Source organism: Gobio gobio (genome assembly GCF_949357685.1).
Source record: "Gobio gobio genome assembly, chromosome: 12".
Lineage (NCBI taxonomy): Eukaryota > Metazoa > Chordata > Actinopteri > Cypriniformes > Gobionidae > Gobio > Gobio gobio.
Window position 1 is genome coordinate 16,698,442 of NC_137105.1, and position 11,836 is coordinate 16,710,277.

The following is an 11,836-nucleotide window of genomic DNA, read 5'->3' on the forward strand; positions in this document are numbered from 1 at the left end:
TCTTGGATGATACAAAAGCATAAATTTACTTTTGAAACTATTCAGTGCATTTAAAAAGTTACATTAAAACAATTTACAAATTTTCCACCGTATGCCCTACGAGATAGGAAGACAATAAAATAAAGTCTTACAGTGCTGAATTAAGAGACAAATCTGCTCTTTGAAATGGATTGTTCAAAATATCAGTCAAAAGCCATAAAAAGTCATAGAAAAGCAAGCACATCTTTTATTGCAAACCTATGAAATAACTGTTACAGTCCGGGCTAACAAAGAAAAACTGGAATATGCAAATAGCGAACAATATTTTTCATTCCTCCACTGAACATGAAAAGTTGCTGAGTAAATATGAATATTATTGACAAAAGCTTTGAAAAGATTTAGGTTCATAGGGATCTTTAAGCACTACAACTTACGCAAAGGAACTTAAAAATAATAAAATAATTTACATTGAGTAAAAATGACATTTTACAGAATAAAATTCACAACCCTGAAATTCAAAGCAAGACATATGCAGTGATTCCTGATATAACAATATCAAAGCTGTGATACAAAATAAAACGGGGAGGAAATACATTTTTACAAAAATCTTAGAGAGTGAAGCCATCACATCCATGTAGAACGTAGACTGTATACTTCAGAGGCGGAATGTTTGTTTGCCACTTGCTTCTCATTTAAAAATGGACTTCCTTTAAAAAAATTACAATAAACGAGGACCGTAAAAGTGGATGGATATTCTGTGGCTGTGCATCTCAGTGCAACAGAGGCCATGAGTCTTTAATACAAATGTGCACTTAGTAATATCCTGGGTGGTACTGTTGATTCCATGGCTTCTGGTTCCAGAACTAAGGGGTCAAAGAAAGTTTCATCAGAAAAATGGACTACAAATTTGATTTGGTTATGAAATGTTTTGGAAACTATAGCCAATCTGTGGTTGGATTTCTCATTGGAAGTGTATAATAATGCATGACTCATTTGTGACCCAATCATATAATAGCCCTCTCAACAATAAACATAACTTTACTCACCCCTTGTTGCCAACTCTGGTTGAAGGCTTGAGCGAAAGACCCGTTTTTGTTGCCAAAACCACCACGGTTCTGCTGGTGGCCTCCTCTGCCGCGGAATTTCTAAGAATGAAAATTCGAAATTAGTCTCCATGTCAAAGTCAGATCAATTTGAGGCTTATAAGAGGTACAACTCAAAGTTTGGGGTCAGTAAATTTCTTCTTCAAGAAATGTATTTAATTCAGCATGCATACATTACCACTGATCAAAAGTGACAGTTAAAGGGTAAAGAATGCCATTTTTACAAAAGACTTCTGCATGTATGCATATGTGGTTAATAATAATAATAATAAAAGCTAAAACATTATTATTTTACAATGTCTACAAGCGTATTTGAATGCATTCTGAAGAGTAACTCAAGAACTGACTTTAGGACCCAGCGGAACAGCTCATTTGCTCCATATAGAGCTGTAAGACCATCTAGTGGCAAAAGTAATGAAATCTTATATTATTTATCCACATGAGGTCGGCAGAGAGTTATTTTGAATTCAAGTCAAAATATGCATACATTTATTGATAAAATCTAGTAATTTAAAAAGTAAATAAGATAAATACATACATTTGCATTAAAAAAAGCTTTCTTGGGAAAAAATAAAAGTATAGTTTTTAGGGAGGGAAATATTACAGTTTTCGATGAGTTAATGTTTTCAACATTGATAATGTTTGAGCACCAAATCAGCATATTAGAATGCTTTCTGAAGAACCATGTGACAAATTCAGCTTTGCCATTACAGGAATAAATTACATTTTAAAATATAATTTTTTTATAATTTAAAATTAAAATATCACAACATACCATTTGGATTGTATTTTGTGCAGCCATGGTCAGTATATTGTTGAAAGATTTATTTCAAAAACAATCATACCCCAAACTTTTGAACAATAGTGTATTTGGTTGCAAAAGATACAAACTAACCTGCTGATACTGTCCTCTAGGGTTGGGTCCACCGCCACGGTGCATGTTACCACCTCTGTTTGCAGGCCCTCCACGGCTCATCTGTCCACCTCTGTTGCCCCTCATGTGCCCTCCCCTCATGTGCCCACCCCTGGGAGCCATTCCCCGGCTGGGCATCCCACCGGCTCCACCTCTGTTGAAGTTTCTTTGGCTATGGAACCCTCCTCGGAAGACAGGCGGTGGTGGCGGCGGTGGCATGTAGCCACGTGGGTGACGATTAAAACCGCCACCACGAGGTGGTGCTGGTACTGAAAAGGAAAAAATAAAAATGTAAATATAACTTATTTTAACTGATTCATTGGTAGCTCACTGAAAAGCACCTTGTACAAACTTTGTATTAGTCCAAAAAAGCCTCTTACATCCTCTGAAGTTTCCACGGGGCTGGAATCCACCTCTGCCTCCACGTGGGCCTGGACCACCACCCCTACTGAACTGGTTCTTAGGCCCTTTGCCTCGTCCACCTCCCTTTCTGGGGGTCACGGTACCCTGGTTGGCTTTCTTCTCTGGTGGCAAAGCACTCTTACTCTCTTCCTTGTACTGTTCCAAGAGCTTGACAGCCTCCTCCTTCTGCAGTTCCACAAAGGTGACCTCTGAGAAGCAGTCTCCTGCCTCTGGCAATGTGTAGAGACCTGTAGAGAGGTAAACAGCTTTTGTATTCCTACTTTATGTACCAGGTTGGTTTTGCAATGGGGAAATATGACATCACATCTTACCTTTCATTTTTAGAACGGCGTGCTCCGGTACATCTTTGCCGTCAGTTTCCGCTTTTTTCTGCGCTCTCTCCTTGAGGGCCTCATCTGTGGGGAAGACCACTACAGCTTTGCGTTGGAAGCCAGCAAACAGACACATCTTCCTTCTCTGAGCCGGTGCAGAGACGTTCGTCTGATCCAATATATAGTTTCTCTTTTTGCGGGCAGCAATTTCAATAAACTTGCCCAGGAACAAAGGAGCGCGCTGAGAGATGGCGGAGAGCTTTGCTGTGTCTTTGTTTTGCCTCTTCATGCTGTCAATCTGCAAGTCCAAAAAAAGGAGATTAGACAAGAAAAGACAACAAATTAAGGAGGACTGGATAAAAATGTAAAGAACTCACCATCATCTTCTCCAAGATGGTGTTGGTGCTAAGGATGTTGAACTTCCCAGGGTTCTCTTCAACATGTTTTTTTACCCAAGTAGTTTTTCCAGATCCAGGAAGGCCAACCATGACGACCACCTTGAAAACAACAGTGATTACAATCATATCAATGCATGCACAACAAATATTTACCATGATCACGCATTTATAGGTTTTTTTATACACTACCATTCAACATTTTTTTAGAGGTCTCTTATGCTCACAGCTGAATTATTATTTTTTTTTAACCAAAAATACAGTAAAAAAAAAAGTACCATTTAAAATAATATATCTTAATACAATATAATAAAATATAACTTAATACAAATAAAAACAGTAATTATTTATTAGCAATAATATGAATCTACTATATTACAATTTAAAATAACTTATTTAAAAAATCCAATGCATTCCTGTTTTGAAAAAGATTAATTTTCTTCAGAAATGATTCCAATATGCTAATTTGGTGCTCAAGAAACATTTCTTATCAATGTTGAATAAAGTTGCGTTGCTTATTTTTTGGATAGAAAAAAACAGCACTTATTTGTAATATTTTGTAACCAATTTAATGCATCCTTGCGGAATAAAAGTATAAAAAACTACTTCTTAATGGTAGTGTATATTCATATTTCAAAGTTTATAGGTAGAAAATGAATAAATGGTGGGGGGGATGAGTACCTCACAATCTTTCTTGGTCTCAGGTCCCTTAGGTCCTCTGACACGCTCATCCACAGGAATTTTCTGCAGGAAGGTGAAGCCCTCCACTTGAGGAAAGAATGGGGTCTCGTTCTGACCAAAATTAAACTCAACAGCACAGTTGTGGCAGAGAACATGGGGGAACAGATTTTGTCCGGCCAAGGACTCCTTATTGACCTTGAAAGCCACATCAAGGTCCTTGCCGTTTTTGGAATACGAAATCTCCACTTCATCTGCTTCAAAATTCTAGGTGAGATAAAGAACAAAATTACCACAAAGAACATAAGAATAAATGTGAACATGGGAAAAACAATTGTTTGAGTGCGACCAGGCCTTACAATGGAGCAGCCAATGACGTCATTTTCATCAAAACTCTCCCCGTAGTCTTCAGTCACACAGTTTGAAGTCTTCTTCCCTTTGCCTGAATAGGAGTAAGAATGCTCCTCCTCACCTAGAACATTATAATAACAGTCATACGTGTTAAAAATTTTTTACATTGTGGCCACATAGGAACAATGTTAATAACTAACTGCACTTACCCAGCAATAGACTTCCATTAGCCAGGGACCAGCCAATATGGACATCATGGAAGTCCATGTTTTTGCTGTTTAAATGCTTGACTGGGATTTTCTCAGTGATCTACAAATGCAGGAGACAAATGATGAGTACCGTACTTATCCAAAATTCACCACTTCCTCATCTGTTTACATAATGTCACAGTACTCACCTTCATTTCAAAGCAGGCTTTGCCCTTGTTTACACCATAGGAGGCACGGCCACCTGCCCAAAGGTAAGCAAAACTCTCCATGGTAAGGGAGGAGGCACTGTATCGGTCACGGGAGACTTTGAAATGAAGGTCGCAATTGTCTACAGACACATTGGAAAGTGAAAAGAGTTTGTCAGTCCAAGAACAGCAACTTTACACAGTATAAAATTTCTACAATCCTGGTCAGTGAGCTTCTTAACATATAAAGGTTGGTTGGTTAGTTAGTGTTTTAACACCTTCCTATGCTATAAAAGAGCAATTTAAAAACCTTCAGTATATAAGGTAAAACTCTAAAATGGATTCAAGGTTGATATTTTCTAAGATAACTTTTCATAATTTAATAAAGTATGTTTGAGATCCCTGACTCCTGCATGAGGAACATAGCGGTGGATTCTCATCTCTTAAAGCACTCACAGGGATCCAGGCACACCAGCGTGTCGTCAAACTCTTCATCCTCTTCCTCCAGAGGTGGCAGGGGAGACTTGGCCCTGAAATAGAGGCAATAAGCCATTAATTCCATGAGAAAAGCAGACAAATTGGACTGTGATGGACTGGCATGCTTCCCCATGTCCAGGTGAGGTCCTTCCTCATAGCCACAGCAGCATCAACAGTAGATTTGCATCACCTTACATTGATTGCTCAACATTTTTAGTGTTCTGTGAATTGACATTTATGAATGCAAAATTTGTCATCATTGCTTACCAGTTTACCCCATGACGAAGCCTGAAAGAAAACTTGTTGGTGAAATAGAAAGTGGCAATGTCTTGCTACATGGAGAGGGTGTTGCCCTCTTCATTTTATCAAGTCATGGTCTGAAAAGGTCTAAGGGTATTTATATAATATCTACATGCAGATTTTTCTGGAAAGGACGAAACAAGCTTAAGTCCATACAGCTGTTTTGGTCTATCTTTGCCTATACAGACAATACAAAAGACAATAAAAATGGTCCAAATTAATAGTTTCTATATAGAGCAAACTTAGAATAATAGTTTATTATACCGGACACCTGGAAGAGGAATTGCCATCATGACAAAATCCAACAATCTGTATTTGTTTTAGATTCTTTTCTTTTTTAACAATAATGTTGACAGCAAATAGTATATTTGCCCCATCTATTGTACTTGTTTATACAAACTGGAGGAGGAATTGAAATTGTTTTCTGTGGTAACCAAAGAGAATGCCACAGATGTGACCTCAGGCCCTGTAATGACGGTCATTAAACACGTCTTTACATTTCTGAGTGAATGGGAGTTGCCACCATTGTAAAGTTCTCCCAGGCCCTATAAATTCAAGCTTCGGCCATGTCTAGATGATCCCTTCAATAAACCAATGGCTGTTCATTGGTAACTGGGTCAGAAATTGCTAGAATTTCCGTGTTAGAAAAAAATTGCTTCTACAGTACAACTCGCAAAGTATCAAACACCTTTGGAGATTTTTCAGTCTTGAGCCCTACGTTTGTAATTTAGATACATTAAAATATTTGCATTATCATTTTTGTTCCATATGCTGAAAGAAGCAGACAGACAATTTGCTATCCAAACATTGGTTCACTCAGAAAATTAAACCTAGGCAGAAGTTTCTTAATGAATGTATTCTGTCTGGAATCGAGCACCACACACTAAGAGAAAGAACATGCATTATAGAAATAAATATATTTCATTTTCTTAATGCAATGTGAAGAGTTGCAAGAGTTTGCAAATGGTTGGATGTACTTACCTGACGACCACAAACGAAAAACTTTAAAAGGAAAAGTTATTACAATTCTTTACACTTTATCTAAATACACACACAAAAAAAAACAGAAAATATATAATTTAACCTTTCAGAATTAGATTATACAAAGGAAACAAATCAAAACAAAATACACACAAATACAAACGACGAAGAAACGTCTGAAGATTGAAACAACAATTTGCTTCCTTACCATTACTTAAGCGCCCATTGCGTAATGATGCACTGTGCGAACACTACGACCCCCCCACAGACCCCCACCCCACCATGACAAAAGCCGCATCTTGTGCTATCGTCATTGGTCGCTGTCTGAATCGCCACACGCGCATACAGTCAGCCTGACAACAGCGTGAGAGTGTGTGTGTGACACAATAACATTGTTTTTTTTTCTTCTATTTGAGCACTTTTAAAATGAAGTTTCATGAGCTTTCTGAAGGTAAGGTGTTTTGTATTAGCCAGGAATGACCCCCAACAAAGTTTTACTTTAAGAGGTAGATGAGGGTTGCATTTTTTTTAGGTAAGGCATTGGCACTTAAAGCCAATATATATATATTAAAAGTGGCACTTCGGGGATAATGAAGGCCATTACTCCCATCCTTACCGGCTGTATTTGCTTTCTTCAATAAATTCAAAGTAGCCCCTTCCATGTTCCTCTCGGCGTCTCTTAACACCCTTCTTATTCTTCTGATCAGCACTGATGTCTTTGTCCGCATCCCCTTTGAAAATAAAACAAACAGTAATGAAATGCCCGGACGTGTTGGACCCTGGGTTTTAAGGGTGGCCCACACGGCAGGAGTGCTCGGACTTCAGAGTTACAAAATGAACCGACCACCTCTGATCAGACAGAATATACTTTGCTTGGTTATGTCATTATGGCATTCAGGATTCAAATTGCAAGCATTGATCTGATTGCATACAGCAGATCAGACAAATGTAAGTGGTGCAATTACTCTGTATCAAGTGCTTTTCTCTACAATATGTAATGCATTCAAAACCAAATACATTTGTATAAGATTGTTTTTGTATATTTAGCCTATTGTAGCTGGCCAACCAGCCAATGTTCAAATATTTGACGACAAACAACATCAACACATTATGCTGAACTGACCTTGTGCGGAAGTAAATGGCGCCTTCTAGCCAACTGAACCGAAACTACACAATGCACCTTTCTTTCGAGGCTCTAAGTACTTTCCCGCCACAGTATAATACACATAACCGTATCACCCGCCGAGAATTTATCATTTCACTATAATCCCCGCACTTCTGCATTGTCTACCGTAAGGTTGTGTGCAGAGAAACCTATATATATCCGCGCGAGGGCGACCCGCCATGAGCATGCAACGAGGCGATCCTCCCCTCCCGCGAGACAATTAGCGTTTTCTGAAACTAACAAAACCGACACAAAAAAACCAGTACAATAAAGCAATGAAATCCATTAGGTGTAGACTAGAATATAAATATACCCTTTATCGTTACGAAATATCAACAATAACCAACAAACCTCTAACAACAAAGGGCTCGCGCGGGTGATTTAAATAGATTTGCTGACACGACTAAAAACAAAGAAACCATCAAAATCTTAAACTCGACGGTTAGAACACTTGGAAACAAGCTAGTAAAGTGAAACCGACAGGATTAGCTCGTTAGCCATCTACACAATAGCCACCGGTTAGCCGTTAGCCACCTATGCTAAAAGATGATCTCACCGGCTTCAAAGCGCACGTGAACATGATACTCCCGGCGTCTAGAAAGCCATTTTTAGCTCAAAAAGCTCACCCTCTAATGGATGAGATTCAGGCTCACCGTCTTCATCGTCGATTTTGTCAATGATGTCGTCGTCGTCCTCCTCTTCATCTTCGTCGAAGGCTTTGTCCATTTCCACGTCGGCGTCCCCATCCTCCTCCTCTTCGCCCATTTCGTCGTCCTGACCATCACCCACAACAGCGGCATCACCCTTGTCTCCATTTTGCACATCGGCCTCCATGCTCTCGCCCTCTGGATCTTTTTCGCCCACGCGTTCTTTTTCGACTGCAACCCCGTTTCCATCGGCCTCGTTTTCTGCTGGTGTTTCTGCCGCGACAACTTCATCTTCGGTCAGGGCCTCTGCGTCGAGCGCGGCCTGCAGACGCTCCATAAGCTCGGCCTTCAACCCTTTATCGGAAAGCTGACGCTTCTTGAGCTCGTCCTTCAACTCGTTCACCTTAAGCTTTTTTACGTTGATTTCACTCATGGTGTCGGTTCAATGTAGATGGTCTATGGAAACTAAAAGAATCGATTGCTAGAATGTTGCAGTCCAGGGAGAGCCGACGGCCGCTTTGCTTCTCTGAATTGCGCACAGCCGCGGTGTCGGTGATTCTGCGTTTGTGTGTCCACCGGCAAAACAATTCAATGGCGCCTGGTGCTAGACCCCTCCCAATGTAACTGCACATGGGCGTGTTCAACCGTAATGATCCTCATAGCGCCTACGACCATAAAGACTATTCATTTTGGCTTATGCATTATGCAAGCTGGGTTCCTTCCTGCGGGTCTTAAAAAAAGTAGTTCGCCTAAGTTCTGCTCTAAGGACTTAAATCAGAGCAGAAAGTCTTAAATTCAAAAACTCATGTCATTAAATGTTGCATGCATTGCAACAAAAAAAAATCTTGTTTTCCAATACAAATATCTAATTTGTACGTTCACTTGCAAATGTAAAAGTAAAAATTGAACAACATTAAGGAAGTTTATGCTTAAAATAATGAGTAATCAACTTCCCCTTTGAATTAAATTGATAAAAGTTGGTGTTTACATAATATAAGTGTGTTTACTGTGTATACTTATTATGTATATGTAAATACACACACATGCATGTATATATTTAAGAATATTTAAGAATATATACCGTGTATGCATGCAAATATTTCTTAAATATATACATGTATGTGTGTGTAATCAAATTTACATAATAATTATACAATAATTATACACAATAATTAAACACACATACAATGCATCCAGAAAGTATTCACAGCGCTTCACTTTTTCCACATTTTGTTATTATTAGCCTTATTCCAAAATAGATTAAATTATGTTCCTCAAAATTCTACAAACAATACCCCATAATGACAACGTTAAAAACATTTTTTTTTAATCTTTGCAAATTTGTTAAAAATAAAACACAAAAAAAAATCACATGTACATAAGCATTCACAGCCTTTGCCGTAACACTTAAAATTGAGCTCAGATGTATCCTGTTTCTACTGGTAATCCTTGAGATGACTACAACTTGATTGGAGTCCACCTGGTAAATTCAGTTGATTGGACATGATTTGGAAAGGCACATACCTGTCTATATAAGGTCCCACAGTTAACAGTGTGTGTCAGAGCACAAACCAAGCCATGAAGTCCAAGGAATTGTCTGTAGACCTCCGAGACAGGATTGTATCGAGGCACAGATCTGGGGAAGGGTAAACTGAGCTATCGGGGGAGAAGGGCTTTAGTCAGGGAGGTGACCAAGAACCTGATGGTCACTCTGACAAAGCTCCAGCATTTCTCTGGAGGAGAACCTTCCAGAAGAACAACAATCTCTGCAGCACTCCACCAATCAGGCCTGTATGGTAGCATGGCCAGACGGAAGCCACTCCTCAGTAAAAGGCACATGACAGCCCGCCTGGAGTTTGCCAAAAGGCACCTGAAGGACTCTCAGACCATGAGAAGCAAAATTCTCTGGTCCGATGAAACAAAGATCGAACTCTTTGGAAACCAGGCACCGCTCATCAACTGGCCAATACCATCCCTACAGTGAAGCATGGGGGTGGCAGCACTGGGAGACTAGTCAGGATGGATGGAAAGATGAATGCAGCAATGTACAGAGACATCCTTGATGAAAACCTGCTCCAGAGCGCTCTGGGCCTCATACTGGGGCGAAGGTTCATCTTCCAACAGGACAACGACCCTAAGCACACAGCCAAGATAACAAAGGAGAGGCTACAGGACAACTCTGTGAATGTCCTTGAGTGGCCCAGCCGGATCACAGACTTGAACCCGATTCAACATCTCTGGAGAGATCTGAAAATGGCTGTGCGCCGACACTCCCCATCCAACCTGATGGAGCTTGAGAGGTCCTGCAAAGAAGAATGGAAGAAACTGGCCAAAATAGGTGTGCCAAGCTTCATACTCAATAAGACTTGAAGCTGTAATTGGTACCAAAGGTGCTTCAAACAAGTGTTGAGTAAAGGCTGTGAATACTTATGTACATGTGATTTTTTTTATACATTTGCAAAGATTTCAAACAAACTTTTTTTACATTTTCATTATGGGGTATTGTTTGTAGAATTTTGAGGAAAATAATGAATTGAATCCATTTTGAAATAAGGCTGTAACATAACAAAATGTGGAAAAAGAAGTGGCCTGCTTTCAGGATGCACTGTTTAATATGGAAACACAAACTTTTATTTTGGATGCAATTAATCAATTAATCGTGATTAATCGATTTGACAGCACTTGTATATATATATATATATATATATATATATATATATATATATATATATATATATATATATATATATATATATATATATACATACACACATAGATAGATAGATAGATAGATAGATAGATAGATAGATAATTTGAATGGTTGAAAATCAATAGCCCATTCTCTCCATCTTTTGCCCCATATTGAGGGTTTTTTAGCCAGTGTTTTCAACAATTCAATTATTAAAAAAAAATCCTGTTTTGCCTTGACCAGGGAATGAAACAGGGGGAGGAGGCTTTAAAGAGACAGTTTGCTCAAAAATGAAAATTCAGTCATTAATTACTCACCATGTTGTTCCCAACCTAAAAGACTGCTCAATTCATATGTATTAGTTTTACAATCTCTAGTCTTTATGAACTTTTTGAAGCGTCAAAAAAGTGGAAGTTGCGTAGCTGTCAATGGAGGGACAGAAAGCTCTCAGATTTCATCAAAAAGATCTTCATTTGTGTTCCGAAGACAAACAAAAGTCTTAAAGGGATAGTTCACCCAAAAAGGATCAAAATTATCATTTACTCAAGCTGTTCCAAACCGGTATGGAATTCTTTGTTCTGCTGAACAAAAAAGAAGATGTTTTGAAAAATATGGGGAACTAAACAGTTGATGGACCCATTGACTTCCATAGAAGGGAGAAAAAAAAACTATGAAAAGTCAATGGGGTACATCAAATGTTTGGTTACCAACATTCTTCAAAAAAATCTTCTTTTGTGTTCAGCAGAAGAAAGAAATTCATACAGGTTTGGAGCAACTTGAGGGTGAGTAAATGATGACAGAATTTCCATTTTTGGGTAAATTATCCCTTTAATGATCCCTTAAAAAAACTATTGATTTAAACACCTTGAACAAAACCGAAAAATTATTCAATAAAAATCCCAGACATTCATACATAATTCTGTAACATTTTACAAATTATTCAATGCTTGATCAAATTCAATGCTGAATAATTCAACACAGTCATTCAAAGTTCTTGTGCTGTGCTGTGACGATACACATACACTAAAAT

At 38.6% G+C, this 11,836-nt stretch overlaps 1 protein-coding gene across 2 annotated transcripts; it reads right to left on the reverse strand.

Annotated features, from left to right (window-relative positions):
* Positions 1–208: 208 nt before the first annotated feature.
* hnrnpub (heterogeneous nuclear ribonucleoprotein Ub) lies at positions 209–8,739 on the reverse strand. Of its 2 annotated transcripts, none has more exons than XM_079831414.1 (13): positions 8,124–8,739; positions 6,922–7,036; positions 5,004–5,077; positions 4,551–4,690; positions 4,363–4,462; positions 4,162–4,274; positions 3,806–4,069; positions 3,107–3,226; positions 2,730–3,027; positions 2,376–2,645; positions 1,978–2,264; positions 1,026–1,124; positions 209–842 (listed from the first exon to the last, which is right to left on the reverse strand). In XM_079831414.1, the coding sequence occupies exons 1-13, from the start codon at positions 8,548–8,550 to the stop codon at positions 792–794; spliced, it is 2,358 nt and encodes a 785-aa protein (XP_079687540.1). In that variant the 5' UTR covers positions 8,551–8,739; the 3' UTR covers positions 209–791. The 2 variants fall into 2 exon arrangements, with proteins under 2 accessions (XP_079687540.1, XP_079687539.1); XM_079831413.1 differs by having other exon boundaries at positions 8,097–8,739.
* Between the last annotated feature and the right edge of the window lie 3,097 nt (positions 8,740–11,836).